Source organism: Lolium perenne, chromosome 7 (genome assembly GCF_019359855.2).
Source record: "Lolium perenne isolate Kyuss_39 chromosome 7, Kyuss_2.0, whole genome shotgun sequence".
NCBI classification, from domain to species: domain Eukaryota; kingdom Viridiplantae; phylum Streptophyta; class Magnoliopsida; order Poales; family Poaceae; genus Lolium; species Lolium perenne.
Genome location: NC_067250.2, coordinates 209349484 through 209367971, shown reverse-complemented (window position 1 = coordinate 209367971; position 18488 = coordinate 209349484). Strand labels below are relative to the sequence as shown.

The 18488-nt window shown below is 48.3% G+C and overlaps 1 protein-coding gene across 1 annotated transcript; it reads left to right on the top strand.

Moving 5' to 3' along the window:
• The first annotated feature begins 3097 nt into the window (after positions 1 to 3097).
• On the top strand, positions 3098 to 18068 carry LOC127314353 (replication factor C subunit 1). Its single transcript, XM_051344809.2, has 22 exons — positions 3098 to 3240; positions 3338 to 3478; positions 3673 to 4383; positions 4459 to 4526; positions 4670 to 4745; positions 4826 to 4887; positions 4974 to 5125; positions 5364 to 5524; positions 5605 to 5793; positions 5896 to 6017; positions 6107 to 6314; positions 6686 to 6739; positions 6919 to 7088; positions 7966 to 8056; positions 8782 to 8963; positions 9046 to 9085; positions 9171 to 9295; positions 15192 to 15264; positions 15983 to 16075; positions 16762 to 17005; positions 17415 to 17474; positions 17568 to 18068. The coding sequence occupies exons 1-22, from the start codon at positions 3238 to 3240 to the stop codon at positions 17696 to 17698; spliced, it is 3156 nt and encodes a 1051-aa protein (XP_051200769.1). The 5' UTR covers positions 3098 to 3237; the 3' UTR covers positions 17699 to 18068.
• Positions 18069 to 18488: the final 420 nt, after the last annotated feature.

Genomic DNA, 18488 nt, shown 5'->3' with positions numbered 1-18488 from the left:
CACATATAGTACTTTTTTTGTTATTACTTTGTCTCATAGGTTTAGTCAAAGTCAAACTTGGTAAAGTTAATTACCAGCATCTACAATATAACATCTATAATATTAGAATCCTTATGAAGTATGATTTCATATTGTATGATTTTGATATTGTGGATGTTGATATATCCTCCTATATTTTCGGTTAAATTTTACAAAGCTCGAACTTTATTAAACCAAAACAAGAAAGTGAAAAACATAGGGAGTGGTGAAAGCGTGAACTCTAGGCTTTGCTCGGTCTTATTCGCGGTGCCGAGCAGAAGGGCAATTCTTATTGGAGAAAGGTCACCCAAGAATTCCATGAACAACGGCGACATGCTCCCTTCTGAATCCATAGTGATCGGCACCAAATATCAATCCAAAAGAGATGCAATGATCGATCATGTGGTTTCCTGCCTCGTTAGTGGCCTTGACGTTGTTGATATGGTAAGGCCATTCCCAATCCGGTTGTGTACATGGCTTCACATGTTAGTGCATCTAACGGTTTGTGCATGTGTAGGTACCCCGTGCTTTGGAGTACTTCTCGGTTATTTGAAAAGGGGATACCACATGGTTCATTGTTGGAGGGAGTTCAAGGATTTCCCAAAGTAGAGGGCAGACTATGAGGCCTACAAACTAAGAATCAAGAACGACAATGCGGGAGTGACAATGGCCATTGATCTTGCAGAGGAAGACCCATGCAATAGTGCCCTTCCATCTCGGCCATGAGGCCACAAGGCTACCATAGACAATCTCAAGCGCGATGCTTCGACACTTGCATTGAGTGGGACCTTGAAGCCAATGATGGCTGATAAGGAGAAGGACATTGTCAAGAGGAAGGAGAAGCGGCGCCGAGACAAAGAGGCCACATGCGCCACCTTCATCGACCTAACAAAACAATCCATGCAAGTCCAGAAGAATGAGGCCAATGCCAACTTGCTCACGGAGGAGAGCCAAATAATGCTCGTGGACTTGAGCCTCATGGGAGCTGGAACAAAGGCTTGGTTAGAGAAGAAGCGAACCATCATATTCCAACGCGATGTGTGGTCTTTCTCACGTATCTTTCTACTTCGCATGAAACTTTTATTGTTTAACACTATTCGATACTAATGCATGTGAACTATGTGGTTCCCTAAATTTGGCCATGTTTGGTTTGCTATATTTTCGGTTTGCATGCCCTCTTTTCCTCATGTATTAGCCTATTTAGTGAACTTTGATAAATAACTTACAAACCGGTTAGGTCGGACTACAGCTGGGCATGGGCAGCCCGGCCCAGACGGTCCGGCCCGAAAACCCGGGCCGGGCCGGGTCGGGCTTGCACTTCGGTCCAGGCTCAGGCCTAAAATCTGAGCCCGAACGTCGGGCTGGGCCGAGCTCGAGCCTTCATTTTTGCACATTTTAGCCTGGTCGGGCCGGGCTTCTTGGCCAGGCCAGGCTTTTTGCTTGTTTGGGCCGGGTTCGGGATTAAATTATAGGCCCGATGGTTGGGTCGGGCCGAGCTCGGGCCTGACTTTTTTACATGCGGGCTTTTTTAAGCCCGGCCCGAAGCCCGGCCTGGCCCAAACTTTGCCCAGGTGTAGGTCGAACCAAATACGTCGGGTCGCTGGACTACCCGGCCTAAACAGACACTTTTGATCGGACAACCTATTTTATGTAACGAATCAAAACAAATACATTTAGTATCTGAAATCAAACGCGTCAATGCCATGAGCTCAAAAAAGAAAAACAAAAAAGGCTCTGCTAGGTTCCTGGCCGGTGACCATACCTGACCATGGAAAGCCCGGCCCGACCGGCCCGGCTCGGCCCGGCCCGAAATTCCCAAGCTTGGGCCAGCTCCAACATGCCTAGGCCACATATTTAGGCCCGATGGTCGTGCTGGGCCAGACCTGGGCTCGAGAAATGCGTCAAATAAGGAAAATGCCCAGCCCGAGACCCGATGGGTATTTCATGTGATGGGCCGGGCTTGAACCAAAATTTCAGGCCCGATGGCCGGACCTGGGCCTGGGTTTTTGCGTAAGGCCCTGCCGAAGCCCGGCCTGGCCCTAAGTATGCCCAGGTATACCGGTGACCGACCCGCATGTCCGTTTCGCGCAGGGAACAAATATTGGGATATGGATTTGTTTTGTCGTCACACTATGAAGAGGGCGTGGTAGCAAGCAGTCGACTATGTGTGCTTCCGGTGTTTAAGCATAAACAAACAGAGTCTCTGGAAATCGAGAAATGCTGGAGTTTTTCACGATGTGTCCCTACAACGCAGCGTGGTAGCTCTGATTTCTCAGATCATAGAGAATTTAGGACAGTGGAGGGTCTGCTCGTGCTAGGAGCATCAGAGTTAGAGAGTACCTTTTCTTTTCTTTGGGCTTAGCCTGTTGGTTGCACAACCAAGAATGTTTTTTTAGGGGAAAACGGTGGGAGAGTTTCCCGCTGTAAATTTTATACGAAGTACAATGAAGAAATAAGTCATTTACAAAGGACAATGTTACCAAGAAATTTAGAAAGCTACTCTCCGTTTAATATTAGTTGTCGTCGTGCTTAGCCTATCTTTAAATTTATGGGAGTGTTTCCTTTTCATCACGTGGCCAACTAGGGCAAATTCGTTGAGAAGTGCATTCCATAGTTGAAAAGTGGGTCTTTGGTGTATGGGCAAGCTGGGCAAGAATATTGTTTCTACGCACAAAAAAAATCTGCTGTGTTTGGTTGCAATGAATTGGGCTCTGAATTGGGAAATCTAGAATTGAGGGTCCAATTCTGCTGTTTGGATGTGCTAGATATTGATGTTTGAAATTGTTGCCCAATTCTAAAGAGAGGTCCGCGCGGGGCAACTTAACCCGTAGCCCAATTCGGAGGTCTGGACCTCCGTATTCGCTCGGAATCGAGCGACTGCTCGCTCTCCTCTCCCGAACCGAGCGTGGCTCGCGAAACTCCGTCCCCGTCGATACGTCGCCGCCCACCTCCGCCCTCCTCCTCCCCTCCGGCCCCACTCCGGCCGCCCTCCTCCGCCCTCCTCCTCTCCTCCGGCCCCACTCCGGCCGCCCTCCTCTCCTCCGGCCCCACTCCGGCCGCCCACCTCCGCCCTCCTCCTCCCCTCCGGCCCCACTCCGGCCGCCCTCCTCCGCCCTCCTCCTCCCCTCCGGCCCCACTCCGGCCGCCCTCCTCCAATTTGGGCCCCATTCGCGCTCCGGGGCCAGAGAGGGAAAGATCCGGGATTTCGCCGGGTAGGAGATGGTGAGTTCTTGGGTTTCTTCCTCCCCCGAGGGTTCTTGGTTCGATGCGGGCCTGACCTTTTTTTTTTCCCGCCGTTCTTGCTTTCCTCGTGGCGCAGTCGTCGGACATCAGGAAATGGTTCATGAAGCCGCACGACAAGAATGCTGGTGCGGCCAAGCCATCCGGCACCGGTACTGGCGCCGCCGCCGCGGCCAAGAAGCCCGTGCTCAGCATTCCAGAGAAGCCCGCGCCATCTTCGGTACAATGCTTCATACCCTTGATAATGTTCTTACGCTTACAGACTATGCAAGGATTCTAGATTAAAAGTTGTTAGGAGTAGTACATTATACACACTATAAAGCTCATGAATTGGCTTCCACATTTGATGTTTGACGTCTCTCAGTTCATGTGAATCATTATTAATCCGAGGATGATGAATACTGGATTGTGCAGGTGTCTGGCAGTCAAGATGCTTCAGCTAGAAGGAAGACAAGCAAGTACTTCGCACCCAAAACAGAAAAAGATTCAGATGTTACCGGCAAGAGTTTGCCTAAAAGAAAACTTCACAAAAGCAGCGACCAACTTGAGGATGACAGCAAGCCTTTGGCAGCTAACAGAGTCCCTAAGGATGAAGAAGAAGACGACGATGATGATGACTTTGTGACGCCTTCCAAAAGGAAAACCCCTGTGAAGCCACCGCCATCAAAGAAGTTGAAGGCTGCATCTAATGATGATGACGAGGATGAAAGGATGGATGAAGATGCCAAGACCCCTTCCAAAGCAGCTGGAAGGGGAAGAGGCAGGGGAAGGGGAGGAAGAGGAGCAGTCCATGCAAAGACTGCTACTCCTGATGATGATGTTGGTGGTGGGGAGGACAGGATGGATGAAGATGCTAAGACTCCCTCCAAATCAACTGGAAGGGGAAGAGGAAGGGGAAGGGGTGGAAGAGGCGGAGGAACAGCTCATGGAAAGACTACTGGTCTTGATGATGATGCCGAGGAGGACAGGATGGATGAAGATGATAAGACCCCTTCCAAAGCAGCTGGAAGGGGAAGGGGAGGAAGAGGAGCAGGATCTACTCCTGGGGGAAGAGGGAGAGGAGGGGGCGGGAGAGGTTTCATGAATTTTGGTGAAAGGAAGGATCCTCCTCACAAAGGGGAGAAGGTAAATCATAATTGTTGTCACATCACTAGTTTCTGAATAAACCCAACGGCAAACATTTTATTCCATGTTCTGTAGGAAGTCCCAGAGGGTGCCCCTGACTGTTTAGCTGGTCTGACATTTGTCATAAGTGGCACTCTTGACAGGTGCGGGTTACTTTCTTCGTTGATATCAAGTGATTTGTCTTATGATCATGCAACTACCAGTATGCATAACTATTCTAGAACTTCCAGCTTTCCTGATTGAGATCATACTTACAATAAACCATCATACTTCTCTTTTTTTGCAGTCTTGAACGGGAGGAAGCAGGTGATGTAATAAAGCGTTATGGTGGCCGTGTGACTGGCTCTATTAGTAAAAAGACGGTATGTGTAGCACTATATAGCTAGCTGCTGTAAGTGTTAATTGTCTATCATTGCTGAGTGTTGACATTGCTTGTTGACAGAATTACCTGTTGGCTGATGAAGACGTTGGTGGTGTGAAATCTAACAAAGCAAAAGATCTGGGGTATTACTTGATAGCTTTGTTTTGAAAAGAATGCTGCGAGCTTGTTTAAGTTGTCACCTCTTCATACATGCTCACGTTTGTTGCAGGGTCCCATTCTTGACTGAAGACGGTTTATTTGATATGATCCGGAAATCAAAGCCTGCAAAGGCTCCTGCAAACAAACATGAAAATAACAGCAACTCTGAGAAGCTACAGAAATCACAGACGAAGAGCTCTCCAGTTAAAGTTGAAAAAAGAGGTAACCAGGAACTTCTGAATTGTAATGAATCTATAGTTCTATATTGCACATACACATTCCTGCTTAGTTGCATGAACTTGAAACGTGATTGTAGTGTTTGTTCTGTCTTCTTTCTCTCTAACACCGTGTATGTTACTTTGATCTTACAAATACCATATCCATTTGTATGATTTTTTCTTCATATTTATCACTTCTCATGTTGTTAATGCTTATGCAAATATGGTTTTTGAATCTTCAGCTGTTGAGCAAGTCAGTACCATGGACAAGAGTATTGCATCAAAGAGTGAAATTGCTTCCACTAACAACCAAAAGGCCAAGGTTGTTGACCGTGGTTCTTTGCAATGGACAGAAAAATATCGGCCAAAAGTTCCGAACGACATAGTAGGCAACCAATCAATGGTGAGAAGTTTCGCTTTTGGTTTTTGGTCATGTACATGTATGGACAAGCAACTTAGTTTGAATAAACTTTTGATACATAGGTTAAACAACTTCATGATTGGTTGAAAAGTTGGGAGGAACAATTCCTCCATCCTGGCCAAAAGGGTAAAGGAAAGAAGCAAACCGATGGTGGAGCTAAAAAGGCTGTATTGCTGAGTGGACCTCCAGGTATTGGTAAGACCACAACTGCAAAAGTTGTCAGTCAGATGCTTGGATTGCAGGCCATTGAGGTTTGTCTTTGTTCTTACCTATAATACTTATTTATCTTTCGGACAACTATTTGTTCTTTATTTACCTCTGAGACATAAATTAAAATGATGTATTCATAACAGGTTAATGCAAGTGATAGCCGCGGTAAAGCAGACTCCAAGATCGAGAAAGGTGTTGGGGGGAGCACATCAAATTCTATCAAAGAGCTTATCAGCAATGCCACCCTCAATTATAGTGACAACCGGTCTGTACCATAGAACATATGATGAACTTTTTGTACCCTTGACCCTTGATTGTATTTTTGTGATAATAAAGTGTCGAACAATTTCACAGGACAAAGAAGCCTAAGGCTGTACTAATCATGGATGAAGTTGACGGTATGTCTGCTGGCGATAGGGGTGGAGTTGCTGATCTTATTGCCAGCATCAAGATATCCAAGATTCCTATAGTTTGCATTTGCAATGACCGTTTTAGCCAGAAATTGAAGAGCCTTGTAAATTACTGTTTGCTACTCAACTTCAGGAAACCAACAAAGCAACAGGTTATTTCATGCCACATTGGTATTAATAATGATTTCTGTAAAGTATTATTAGTTTTCCTACTGTTGTCTATTACCTTGTTATTGCCCTTACTGCTGACTTTGACAAGTGACATGCTGTTCTCACTTCTAAGTTGCTTGCAATATCTAGGCAGAGATGTTATTAGCGTGCTGCTACTCATTTTATCCCATACAAATCGTCTGTTTAATCTTGTTTTCCTGAACATAAGAAAACATGGTTATCTCATGTAAAGGTTCTTCCTGGTTTAATTTTTCCATCTCCTCACACTATATATATTAAGATGGAACATGCTTACTGCTATTTGCACAAAAGCTTGTACTTTGGGGTTGGTTCTAACTTCTATACTCAACAGATGGGTAAGAGGTTGATGGAGATTGCCAGAAAAGAAGGTATTCAAGCTCAAGAGGTGTGCTCAATATGCTCTCAGAGTTCTGTTATTCCAATCATTGATCAAAACTTCAAAAACACATGAATAGTATCACAATTAATTTGAACTTAAATTAAATATAGCTTCCTTTACGTGTATGTTTCCATTACTATGCTTTTCAGTTTCAGTTGCTAATATATGGTTTTCTCATCTGCTAGAATGCGATGGAAGAGCTTGCAGAAAGAGTACATGGAGATATTCGCATGGCACTCAACCATTTGCAATACATGAGTCTCTCACAGTCTGTGGTCAAATATGATGATATAAGATTACGCCTTAATAGTAGTGCCAAAGATGAAGATATCTCTCCATTCACGGCTGTGGACAAGTATGATCCCTTCTTTAGTGTATCAGATTGTATTCTATGGAGTTATTTAGTATTTTTATAGTCAGTTTTTCTATGATCTGTTCATGTTTATTGATTAATATGCCTGTGGTGTCATAAAAGTGTCCTGTCTAATTTGGTAAGTATTAAAGATGACCAAAGTTCCTGATTACTCTACTCTACTGCTCGCTCTTTTTTTGATATTTCTAATATCCTATAGGGATGACTACTGATTTGGGTTGGAAACTATATCACATAATGGCAGGGTAGATGGGTATAGTTTGTTCATGCTTTTGTGCTCTTTGTTTCAGGGAAGAATGAAACTATATTGTTCATGTTTTTGCATTTTATATGGAAATATTTTCTATTGAGTTTTGAACCAAAGTTCACCCTTTTCTAGGTCCGTACTGTTTATCCATTGCAAAAACACATAATGCTGCTGCGTATGATAAAATTCAGTTGACGGTTTCATTCCGTGCTAAATAGATTTAGGATAAGACCTTTGTACATGTACTGAGTTGTAGCCCTAGAGAATTTGGTGATTGTAGTATAAAAATATTTTAAAATAGTTTTTTTTGTAGCGGCTAAGCATGCAAATTCCCAACTATTTTAGACACTCGAAGTTGGAACTATTTGCTCCTGCAATTTGTTAGTTTTGTAGCGGCTAACGTGTAATTTCCCAATTATAGACACTCGAAGTTGGAATTGTTTGCTCCTGTAATTCGTTCGTTCACTTCTATTTGTTTTTGGATTTGATAGGGATTTAATCAGCTGTTTTTTTTTAGCTCCTACCAGATTAAATATATTTGCGGTTATAATTGGTTAATTAGCATTTTTTGCATGCCGCCTTTATGTTCATGGCTATATATTGAACTTCCAGGCTGTTCGGTTTCAATGGTGGGAGACTAAGGATGGATGAGAGAATGGATTTGAGCATGAGCGATCCTGATTTAGTTCCCTTGATTATACAGGTTTGGAATTCGATAGTGCAAATTTGTTTACTCATCTGTACAAGCGCATCCTTGTTTGCATCATGAGATTTTGGGTTTCTATGGATTTCTTTTCTACATACTTAATGCAGAGCTATTAATTAATAATAATAGTGTATCATGGCTTTCAATCTAGAATCTGAACTCTCATTTGTGCAATCAAATCCTACCTTGAGTGATAAGCCTAAAACGCATCCTACGTTTTCTGTTGCAAATTTCATATTTTGTGAATCAAATCACTTATTTTCCTGACAGAATAAGTTATTTCCAATCCTACAAGTAGGCAGCCACATGCCACACCCCTAAGTGCTAAGCTTAGCTGGCAGTGACGCTTGGAGGCCCGTTGCTCCTGCTGAAGCCCACAATCGCGCCTCTGAACGAATTGAGAATCAGATAACTTAAGTTTGTGCCATCAGAGGCTAGACTTTTTCTTCTGGAAGGCTGGATGCTTGCTTCCAAGTTTCTATCATCCCAGTTTTTATATGAAGAAAAGTTCCCGCCATTGTTGGCTGTACTGAACTCAAATATTTAGCTGAGTTGGTGTGTGCTAGAGCTGCGTACAAATTTATGCTCTAAGGCTGATTTTGTCTTTTAATTGTCCTGACAGTAGTTATTTTTTCCCAATTCAAAGCTGATGATGCACCCATTCTCTGTTGCTTCTGTGGTATGCCCGACTACATTCATGTGCTAACATGTGCCCGTTATAGGAAAATTATATCAATTATCGGCCTAGCGCTGTGGGGAAGGATGATAGTGGAGTTAAAAGAATGAACTATCTTGCCCGTGCCGCTGAGTCTCTAGCAGACGGTGATATTGTTAATGTACAAATAAGAAGATATCGGCAGTGGCAGCTGTCCCAAGCTGCTTGTTTTGCTTCATCTATAGTACCGTATGTACATTGATTTATCCAGATGATTTGATTTATCCAAATGTTCCAACCAAGATTACTAATCTCTTTAAAACAATTCCAGTGCTGCTTTGATGCATGGAAATAGAGAAGTCCTTGAAGCAGTAAAGTTCAAACCCTAACCATCCATTATCATTATTTCTACTTTTTTTTCTTGTTTTTTGAAGAATGAATTGGATTTTTTTGCAGGGTGAACGGAACTTTAATAGGTTTGGTGGATGGTTGGGCAAGTACTCAACTACCAACAAAAACAAAAGACTAATGGAAGATGTCCATAGTCATATTCTTGCATCGCAGCAAGCAAATGTGGACAGGTGGGTACTTTTACACAACTTGAGTTTTACCACTGTTTGACTGGTCTTCTGCGGCTTTCTTTTAATATTCTCATTTCCAATGTATTATGTAATTGTTGGTTAAGACAGGCCGCCTACTTGTTTCTTATCTGGTAACCTGTCATGAATAATATGCCCAATCTTAATTTTGCATATTAGTCGTTTGGTGAACCCTATCTTCTATGTTTGCTAAGAAATTAATAACCTTTTTAATCTTTGTGGCTGTCAATGAGCTGAAATAAATTAAGGTTAGCCACTAAGTTTTACGAACTCCAGAAGTAAGAAGTGAGACTGCTGATTTGACTAGGCAGGCACACTTCATGTCATTATCGGCATTGAATGCATCATTTCACATTGATATTTTGCATGATAGGGGAAGCATAACTCAGTGTTTCATTCCATAACCAGCTTGTCCTGCTGAATCCTACTTAAGTTCATGTATTAATGGTAAAATGTTATGGTCGGTCTGACCTATACACGCAGGAAGCCCACTAGTGGCTAGTTGTGGGCTTAGCCCAAGTAAATTAGGGGCTTAGCCCAAGTAAATTAGGGTTTAGAGGAGGCCGTCCTCCTATATAAACACTTGTACCCCTTCGAGATTAATCAGACAATATTCAGTATCATTACTGTCTCGTCTCCTGAAGGGAGACGGGAGACCCCTGCGCCCCCGCCGCACCAACCCTAGCCGCCGCCTTCTTCCTCCGCGACGGCGCCCAGCCGCCGGCGCCGAGCTCCCCAGCCTCTCCGCCCTCACTTCCACCCTTACAATCTCCGCCCTAGACCCGGTAGGACCCTAGCCCCTACCACTTTGGTATCAGATTGCCTAGGTCTCATGGGCTCCAACAGCCCCCCCGTCGACCCCATCGCCACCACGTCCGCCGCCGCCACCAACACCATCCCCGCCGCCATGACAGGCGCCCACGCGCTGCAGGGGCCGCCGCCGCCGCCAACGGAGACCAGGCCGCCGCCGCCGCCAACGGAGACCAGGCCGCCGCCGCCCCCACGGGCCTCGACCTCCTGCCCGCCACTTTGGCGGACCTCGCCGGCGATCTCCGCGCCATCCGCTTCGAGCTCGCGGAGATCAAGGCCGGCCGCACCCGCCGCCCACCGGCCGCCGTTCGCCGCCGCCCACCGGCCGCCGTTCCGCCGCCGCCCCACCGGCCGCCGTTCGCCACCGCCCCACCGGCCGCCTTCGCGCAAGAACGGCCGCCCCGCGTGGTGGCCGCCATCGCCTTCGCCAATTCCCACATGGATCGACGCGTCGCTCGTCTACACTCAGACTGCGGCGCGGACGACGGTTCAGCAGCCCGCCCACCCCTTTGGCGGTCCTGGCGGGTTTGCGGCCCCCTTCGCTGCGAGCACGTCCTTCAACCCGGGCCGCCAGGAGGCGCCCCGAGGTCCCGCCTCGGCACGCAGCCGCCCCGCTTCACCAAGGCGGAGTTCGCCACCTACGACGGCGCCACCGATCCCTGAATCGGCCGAACTAGTGTGAGCGGTTTTTCGGGGCAGCGGACGCTCGGCGCCGACCGCACGTGGATCGCCTCCTATCACCTACGGGCGCCGCGCAGACTTGGTACTACGCCCTCGAGCGGGACGAGGGCGGGATGCCGCCACAGGAGCGTTTCCGCGACCCTGTGCCTCCGGCGGTTTGGGCCAACCCTCCGCGGCGGCCCGCCGCCGAGCCGGGACGCCTCGCCTTCACCACCACGGTCCGGACTTCGCCGACCGCTTTCGAGCGCTAGCGTGCCATGCCCCGGCGTCTCGGTGCGGCGGCGCGCCGATCTCTTCGTCGGCGGCCTCCCGACTACATCCGCGTTGACGTCGAGATGCGCGAGCCGCGGACTGCAGACGGCCATGTACTACGCACGAGCCTACGAGCGGCGCGCGCCTCGCCATGCGGCGGGTCTACGCGCAACGTGGCGGCGCTCGTCCCGCGCCCCGACCCTCCCGACGCCCACCGCCCGCCGCGCCCCGCGCCGGCTGCTGCGCCCGCAGTTCTCCTCTGCGCCGACTCGCCTTCAAGCGGGCGACGGCGCGGAGCAGCTTGAGCGGCGCCGCCGTGGGCCGTGCGCTTCAACTGCGACGAGAAGTACGCACCGGGCCACACGTGCGCCCGCCTCTTCTACCTGGAGACCGTCGACGACGCCGACGTTGAGGCCCTCACCGCCGAGCTCGCAGCCGCCACCGTCACTGAGGCCGGTGTCACGACCTACGCGCCAGTCGACGCGTCTGCCTTCGTCGTCTCTTCATGCTATGGCGGGCATCAAGACGGCAAAGACGATGCTACTCCCGGTGACGATCAATGGGGAGCGTCTTACTGCGCTGGTGGACACGGGCTCCACACACAACTTCCTGTCCAACATCGCCATGCGCCGCCTCGCTCTCCAGCCGGCGGGATCGGAGAAGTACAGCGTCACCGTCGCCAACGGGGATCGTCTTACGTGCCAGGGCGTGGCGCGACAGGTTCCCGTGCTCGTGGGCGACGAGCCGTTCTCCATCGACTGCGTCGGCATCGACTTGGGCTGCTACGACTTCATCCTCGGCCTCGACTTCCTGAGCACCTTAGGCCCCATCCTGTGGGACCTCGACGTGCTGTCCCTCATCTTCTGGCGCGAGGGCGGCCGCCGTGTTCACTGGACGAGCGTGGGCAGCACTGGCACATCCCCGCAGCTCCACCTGATGGCCGCCGCGCTAGACGAGGCGCATCCGCTCCTGGCCGACTTACTGCAGCAGCACGGCGACCTCTTCGACGAGCCGCCGGGCCTCCCTCCCTCGCGACCCTGTGACCACCGCATCCACCTGCTGCCAAACACGGCACCCGTAGCTGTGCCGCAACACCAGTGGATCAGCAAGCTCTTCGGCTTCGACTTCACCGTCGAGTACCGCCCCGGCCGCCTCAACACAGTCGCCGACGCCCTGTCCCACCGAGACGTTGACGACACTGCGGACGCGCCCACAGTCGGTGCAGCCCTCTGCATCCACTCCGGGCCATCTTTCGCCTTCATCGACGAGGTTCGCCGCGCTACTGCCACGGCTGCGGATGCGCAGCAGCTGCGCCAGCGCTTGGCCGACGGCGAGCTGGCCGCGCCATGGCGCCTGGACGAGGGACTACTCCTCCATGGATGCCGCATCTTCGTGCCGGATCATGGAGACCTGCGCCACCAGGCCTTGTCCTTGGCGCATTCTGCAGGTCACGAGGGCGTCCAGAAGACCCTGCACCGTCTCCGCGTTGACTTTTACATTCCAGGGGATGGAGCCCTAATGCGAGACTGGGTGCGGGCGTGTGTCACATGCCAGCGGAACAAGACGGAGATGCTCCGTCCGGCAGGCTTGCTACAGCCGCTGGACGTGCCGTCCCAGGTGTGGGCGGACATCTCCATGGACTTCATCGAGGGGCTGCCGAAGGTTGGCGGCAAGTCCGTCATCCTCACGGTGGTTGACCGCTTCTCCAAGTACGCGCACTTCATCGCCCTCGGCCATCCCTATACGGCGGCGTCCGTGGCACGCGCCTTCTTCGACGGCATCGTTCGCCTCCACGGGTTTCCGTCCTCCATCGTCAGTGATCGTGATCCTGTGTTCACGGGTCACGTATGGAGGGACCTCTTTGGGTTGGCGGGCGTGAAGCTCCGCATGAGCACGGCGTTTCATCCTCAGACGGACGGCCAGTCCGAGGTCGTCAACAAGATCATCGCCATGTACCTGCGCTGCATCACCGGGGATCGTCCACGAGCTTGGGTGGACTGGCTGGCGTGGGCCGAGTACTGCTACAACACGTCCTACCACTCTGCGCTGCACGCTACTCCCTTTGAGGTGGTCTACGGGAGGCCACCACCGGCGATGCTTCCCTATGCGTCTGGCACGGCCCGTACTGAGACGGCGGATGACCTGCTGCGTACCCGCGACGAGATACTGGCTGAGGCGCGCCAGCGACTTCTTCAGGCTCAGCAGCTAGCTAGGAGGTACTATGATGCACATCATCGTGAGGCGGAGTTTGCGGTGGGCGACTGGGTCTGGCTACGCCTTCTTCACCGGACGACCCAGTCCTTGGACCCGCGCTCCAGGCGCAAGTTGGGACCTCGTTACGCCGGTCCTTTCCGTGTGCTGGAGCGCATCGGCAAGCTCGCCTACCGCCTTGAGTTGCCTGCGGGCTCGCGCCTCCACGACGTCTTCAACGCCGGCCTTCTGAAGGCCTACAGGGGCTACCCTCCTTCTGCACCACCAGCTCTTCCACCTACTTCGGATGGGCGTCTCGAGCCTGCCCCGGCGAGTGTGGCTCGCGTGTTGAAGGCCCAGCAGCGCCGTGGTGTTTGGCATGTCTTGGTGCATTGGACAGGCCTGCCAGAGGACGAGGCGACTTGGGAGAACCTTGAAGATCCCCGCCAGCAGTTTCTAGAAGTTCAGCTCGAGGACGAGCTGTTTGAGAAGGCGGGGAGAGATGTTATGGTCGGTCTGACCTATACACGCAGGAAGCCCACTAGTGGCTAGTTGTGGGCTTAGCCCAAGTAAATTAGGGGCTTAGCCCAAGTAAATTTGGGTTTAGAGGAGGCCGTCCTCCTATATAAACACTTGTACCCCTTCGAGATTAATCAGACAATATTCAATATCATTACTGTCTCGTCTCCTGAAGGGAGACGGGAGACCCCTGCGCCCCCGCCGCACCAACCCTAGCCGCCGCCTTCTTCCTCCGCGACGGCGCCCAGCCGCCGGCGCCGAGCTCCCCAGCCTCTCCGCCCTCACTTCCACCCTTACAATCTCCGCCCTAGACCCGGTAGGACCCTAGCCCCTACCATAAAATCTGTTCTTTCCTTTAACCACAAGAAACCATGTTCTTCACTGGTAAAAGTATGCTACTTATGTACATTGCTTGTAAAATTATTACTCCCTCCAATCCGAAAAAAGTGTCGGATGGCTAGTACAATTAGCGTTTTCTAATTAACCCTTCTCAAATCAGGAAATAAAATTCTAATCCCGTACCAGGCCGCACCACAGGTCACCACCCGATGAATACAGACCATCTGCCCTGGGCCCCCATCCCTAACCCCACTCCCCTCGTCCCAATCCCGCACACTGCCGCCATCTCTCCACACTCGGCACCCCCTGAATCCTACTCCGGCCGCCATCTTCCCTTCAGCTCCCGACGCGGCCGGCCAGAAGGAGACGTCCCCCGCATTCCCATTGAAGCCGGAAAAGCCCAGACCTCCAGCGACACCCTCCCTGCCCCCATTCTCCGCCGCCGCCGGGACTCTCGCACTTGTGCCGCAGTCCAGCTCCTTCCAATCCCCCACCCAGGCTTTCTCGTCGCCATGTTCTGGAAACGGCGCGGCCCCGAGCCTCCATTCGCGCGGCGGACGTTATAGTGGAGTGCGGGTCGATAAAGAAAAACCTCATGGGTTATTTTGCAAAATCGCTGTTCTGACGCTTTTTCGGATCGGAGGGAGTAATAACTCAATGAACATTGATAAATCAAAAATATATCGATTATTTTCTTGATCGGTTGCTTTATCACCGGGGACCACAATGAAACTATCAGGACCATAGTGTCACCTGCTAGGAAAAATGTACGGGCCTTCCTGATGTAATTACTTTTGAACAATTGCCTTCATAGTGAGCGAATTAAAGGGTGCCTTACCCTTCTCTTAACCTGCCTAGCTGGCATTTAAAAGATAAAAACTACTCCATCTGATACATATGGATCAGAGGGATCAGGGATCATGTTTTTCTACTCAAACCATGGCGCTCATCGTTTGTGTGGCAAGCATTGACCAAAACTTGGGATCTTTTGACAATGTTTTAACTTGAAAGAACATAATTTGATCTTAAACTGGATCTGTGCTATGTTTTATTGTAGTCTAAGTTTTATAATTGTTGGCAACTGCAGGGAGGCGTTGAGGCTGGATTATCTCACTCTTCTCTTGAGACAATTGACTGGCCCACTGAAGACAATGCCTAAGGTATTGTTAATGATGTGCTATATGAATAGACTCCATTTGTCATTGTATTCCAGTATACTTAAAATGTTCCTTTTCGGACTTATCGTGATCATTCACTGAATTAGTGAAGCATGAAAAGATTTTTGTTCAAAGCTTCCATAGAAGATTCATTAAGTATTATCTGTCAACTGCTGGGCTGGTTCAAACGTACTGTTGCATATTGTTTGAATTGCATATCTTACAGATGTGCTTCTCATGAGGAAATACTGCGTGATGAATTAGCTCATTTTTAAACGTAATATTTTTTCTTATTTAATAATTTTGGCAAAGAGCTGGTTAATTTGACACAAAGGCGGCTTGCACCCATGTGCTTTCTTAATTCAACTATTACCATCTTAGATTTTGGAAAGAGCCGCGTGGAAGCTTGCTATCCATGTGCAAGCACCATGAGTTGGTTACGAGATCTTATGGGTTTCACCTCTAGCCTACCCCAACTTGTTTGGGAATAAAGGCTTTGTTGTTGTTGTTGTTGTTGTTGTTGTTGTTGTTGGCTTTGTTTGTTGGCAAAGTATGGGGAACATTTTTCCACACTCTACATGCACTTGACACTTTAGTTTAACAACTTAGTGCTGTAGTCCAACCTTTTTTTTGTAGTGCAGTAATCGTGCAGTGCATTTCCTGTGCAGGAACTTTTATTTTATAACTCTAGTGGTGATCTCATATTTGTTAATTCGTGCAGGATGAAGCTGTCCAAAAAGTGGTGGAGTTTATGGATACTTACTGTTTAACCCAGGAAGACTTTGACACACTTGTTGAATTATCCAAATTTAAGGTTGGTGATTATTCTAAAAGCTCTTGATGTTTTCCTCCATCTAATGGTATTCATTAACCGTCTCTTTGAGTGGCAATGTTACATAATACAAATAAGTTTTGCGAGTAGCTTTTCTGTAACTCTATATGTTGCATTGTGCCAATGAGGACTTCTGAATTCATTTTGATGACTTGTTTGAGATAGTTGCAACTGTTGCGTTTATCTTTTGTGGTGTGTATTCAAGTTCATCATATGGACTGAAAATTGTTTGAGTACATCAGTGAAATATTAAGCCTGTGAGTGTGTATTCAAGTTCATCATATGGACTGAAAATTGCTTGAGTACATCAATGAAATATTAAGCTTTTGAAATGAAAACTCATGCAATAGAGATGACAATGCGGTTGCAAAAGTAAAATACAATAACGATACCGTGAATCTTCTTGGTTGTATCGTGCATGTGTAGTGTCACGGTAATTGGGTATTAGGTCCACAGACTTGTAGCCTGTTTCTAGGGTTGTATTGGTGATTTAAAAAGTAGTTTCGTTACAAAAGTTCAGTTTAGAAGTTTATAACTAACACTCAGTATACTCAAACTGTGAGCATGCATGCAGGCTAATGTCTTAGTTGAGTAAACTTGTTTGAATATAATTGGTGTTGCCATCTTTCCTTCTGATGGTGCTGCTCAATATGTTTTTTGTTTGGCAGGGTCATCCAAATCCTATGGATGGTATTCAACCAGCTGTTAAAAGTGCCTTGACGAAGGCTTACAAACAAGGAAGTAGTTGTCGTGTTATTCGATCAGCAGATCAAATAAATATCCCAGGCATGAAAAAAACATTAAAGAAACGAGTAGCAGCAATCTTGGAGCCATTGGATGAGAGTTTGCCTGAAGAAAATGGAGCATCAGCTGAAGGTGATGAAGACGAAGCTTCTGATGCTGAAAATGATGGTATGTCTTTCTTCTTGGTCAATAAACAGATAAGGATTTTAAGGTAAGGATAAACATAATGCATAAGTAGAATTGTTGATGCTTAACACTTGTATGCTTTGAGTAATCTGTTTGACCAGGGATGAATTTATATCTTTACATGCATTTGGTGCCAGTATGTACTGCCATACCATCATTGTATACTCCCTCCATCCATAAAAGGATGTCTTAGATTTGTCTAAATTTGGATGTATCTGTACACTAATCTGTAACATTTTTTTGTTCTTTAATCTGTAACATGGCATGTAGGCCTTTAGCCAGCCAAACTACAATGGAGCTGCTGTTGTGATTCAAGTAGCAGCATGCTGTTCTGATCAATAATTTCTGCAGCGTGTGTTGTTGTTTAACCGCTGCTCTGTTTGTCTATCAGATGAACTTGCTCCTGGTGACTCGAAGCCGACACTGGACCTGCAGAGTGATAAGAAGAAAGGTTACTTGTCATTTTCTGCCTTTTTTGTCGCCAGTGTTGTCTCGGCATATAAGTGGCTCTAACTAATTTGTAATTTTGATCCTACTCCCATAGGAATTCAAGTGCAGCTGGACCTGAAGACCAATGGCAACGGGTCAAGCGCAAAGAAGGCGCCAGCAAAATCAAAAGCTTCAGGGTCTGCAGGGAAGGCTGCGGGAGGCTCAGCCGGGAAGAGAAAGAGGTAGTCCGCAGCGAGTCTGAGGTGCTGGAGCAGGATGGGGTTCAAAATTTGTCTTGTACATATCCTTGTAGGGAGTAGGCAACGGTGTATCTGCTCCAGATGTTCGTTACCTCGGCCCGTAGTAGTTGTGCTTCACTGTATTGGCATTTAGGGTGTGTTTGGATTGTGCCTACAGCTGCCCTACCAAAATTGGTTAGCCAATTTTTTGGCGTGGAATTCTGCCACCCACAGGTTGCCAAAATTTTGGCAAGAATCAATGAAGAAAACTACAAGTAGTCCAAAGGCAGCCAAATAATTGGTAATGAACCAAACATGTGGAAAGATGTTTGGCATGACCAATTTTTTGTTAGGGTGAGTTGGGGCCACAAACCAAACAGGTCCTTAGAGCATCTCCACTCGTTGGCGCTCCCTACGTCCAAATTCGGCGAAATTTTCCTCCGGATTGGAGGAAAATTTGGCCTGGGGAGCGCTGAAGTTCTAGCCGTCCCCCCGGCAGGATACCCCCAACCTCGGCCATTTGACATATTTCAAACAAATTCGACATAAAATTTAACAAGTTCGGTGAACAAGAGTCAGAAAATTGCTGAAACAAAATCGGCGAAAATCAGTACAATGTTTAACAAGTGCTGAAACAAATGAAGCACACAATTTCACAAGTTTTGAAATAAATTAAGATAGACTAGTTGGCGTCCGCGTTGGCGCTGCCTTGGAGCGTCCATATGTGCTCCACCAGATCATCTTGCAGTTGTTGATGCATTGTAGAGTCTCGAATTTCCTGGCGCATAGCAACGAAG

Coding starts and splice junctions, on each gene's coding strand:
- LOC127314353 (XM_051344809.2), top strand. Junction 4,746..4,825: donor GCTCTATTAGTAAAAAGACG/GTATGTGTAGCA, acceptor GCTTGTTGACAG/AATTACCTGTTGGCTGATGA. Junction 9,296..15,191: donor CAGCAAGCAAATGTGGACAG/GTGGGTACTTTT, acceptor TGGCAACTGCAG/GGAGGCGTTGAGGCTGGATT.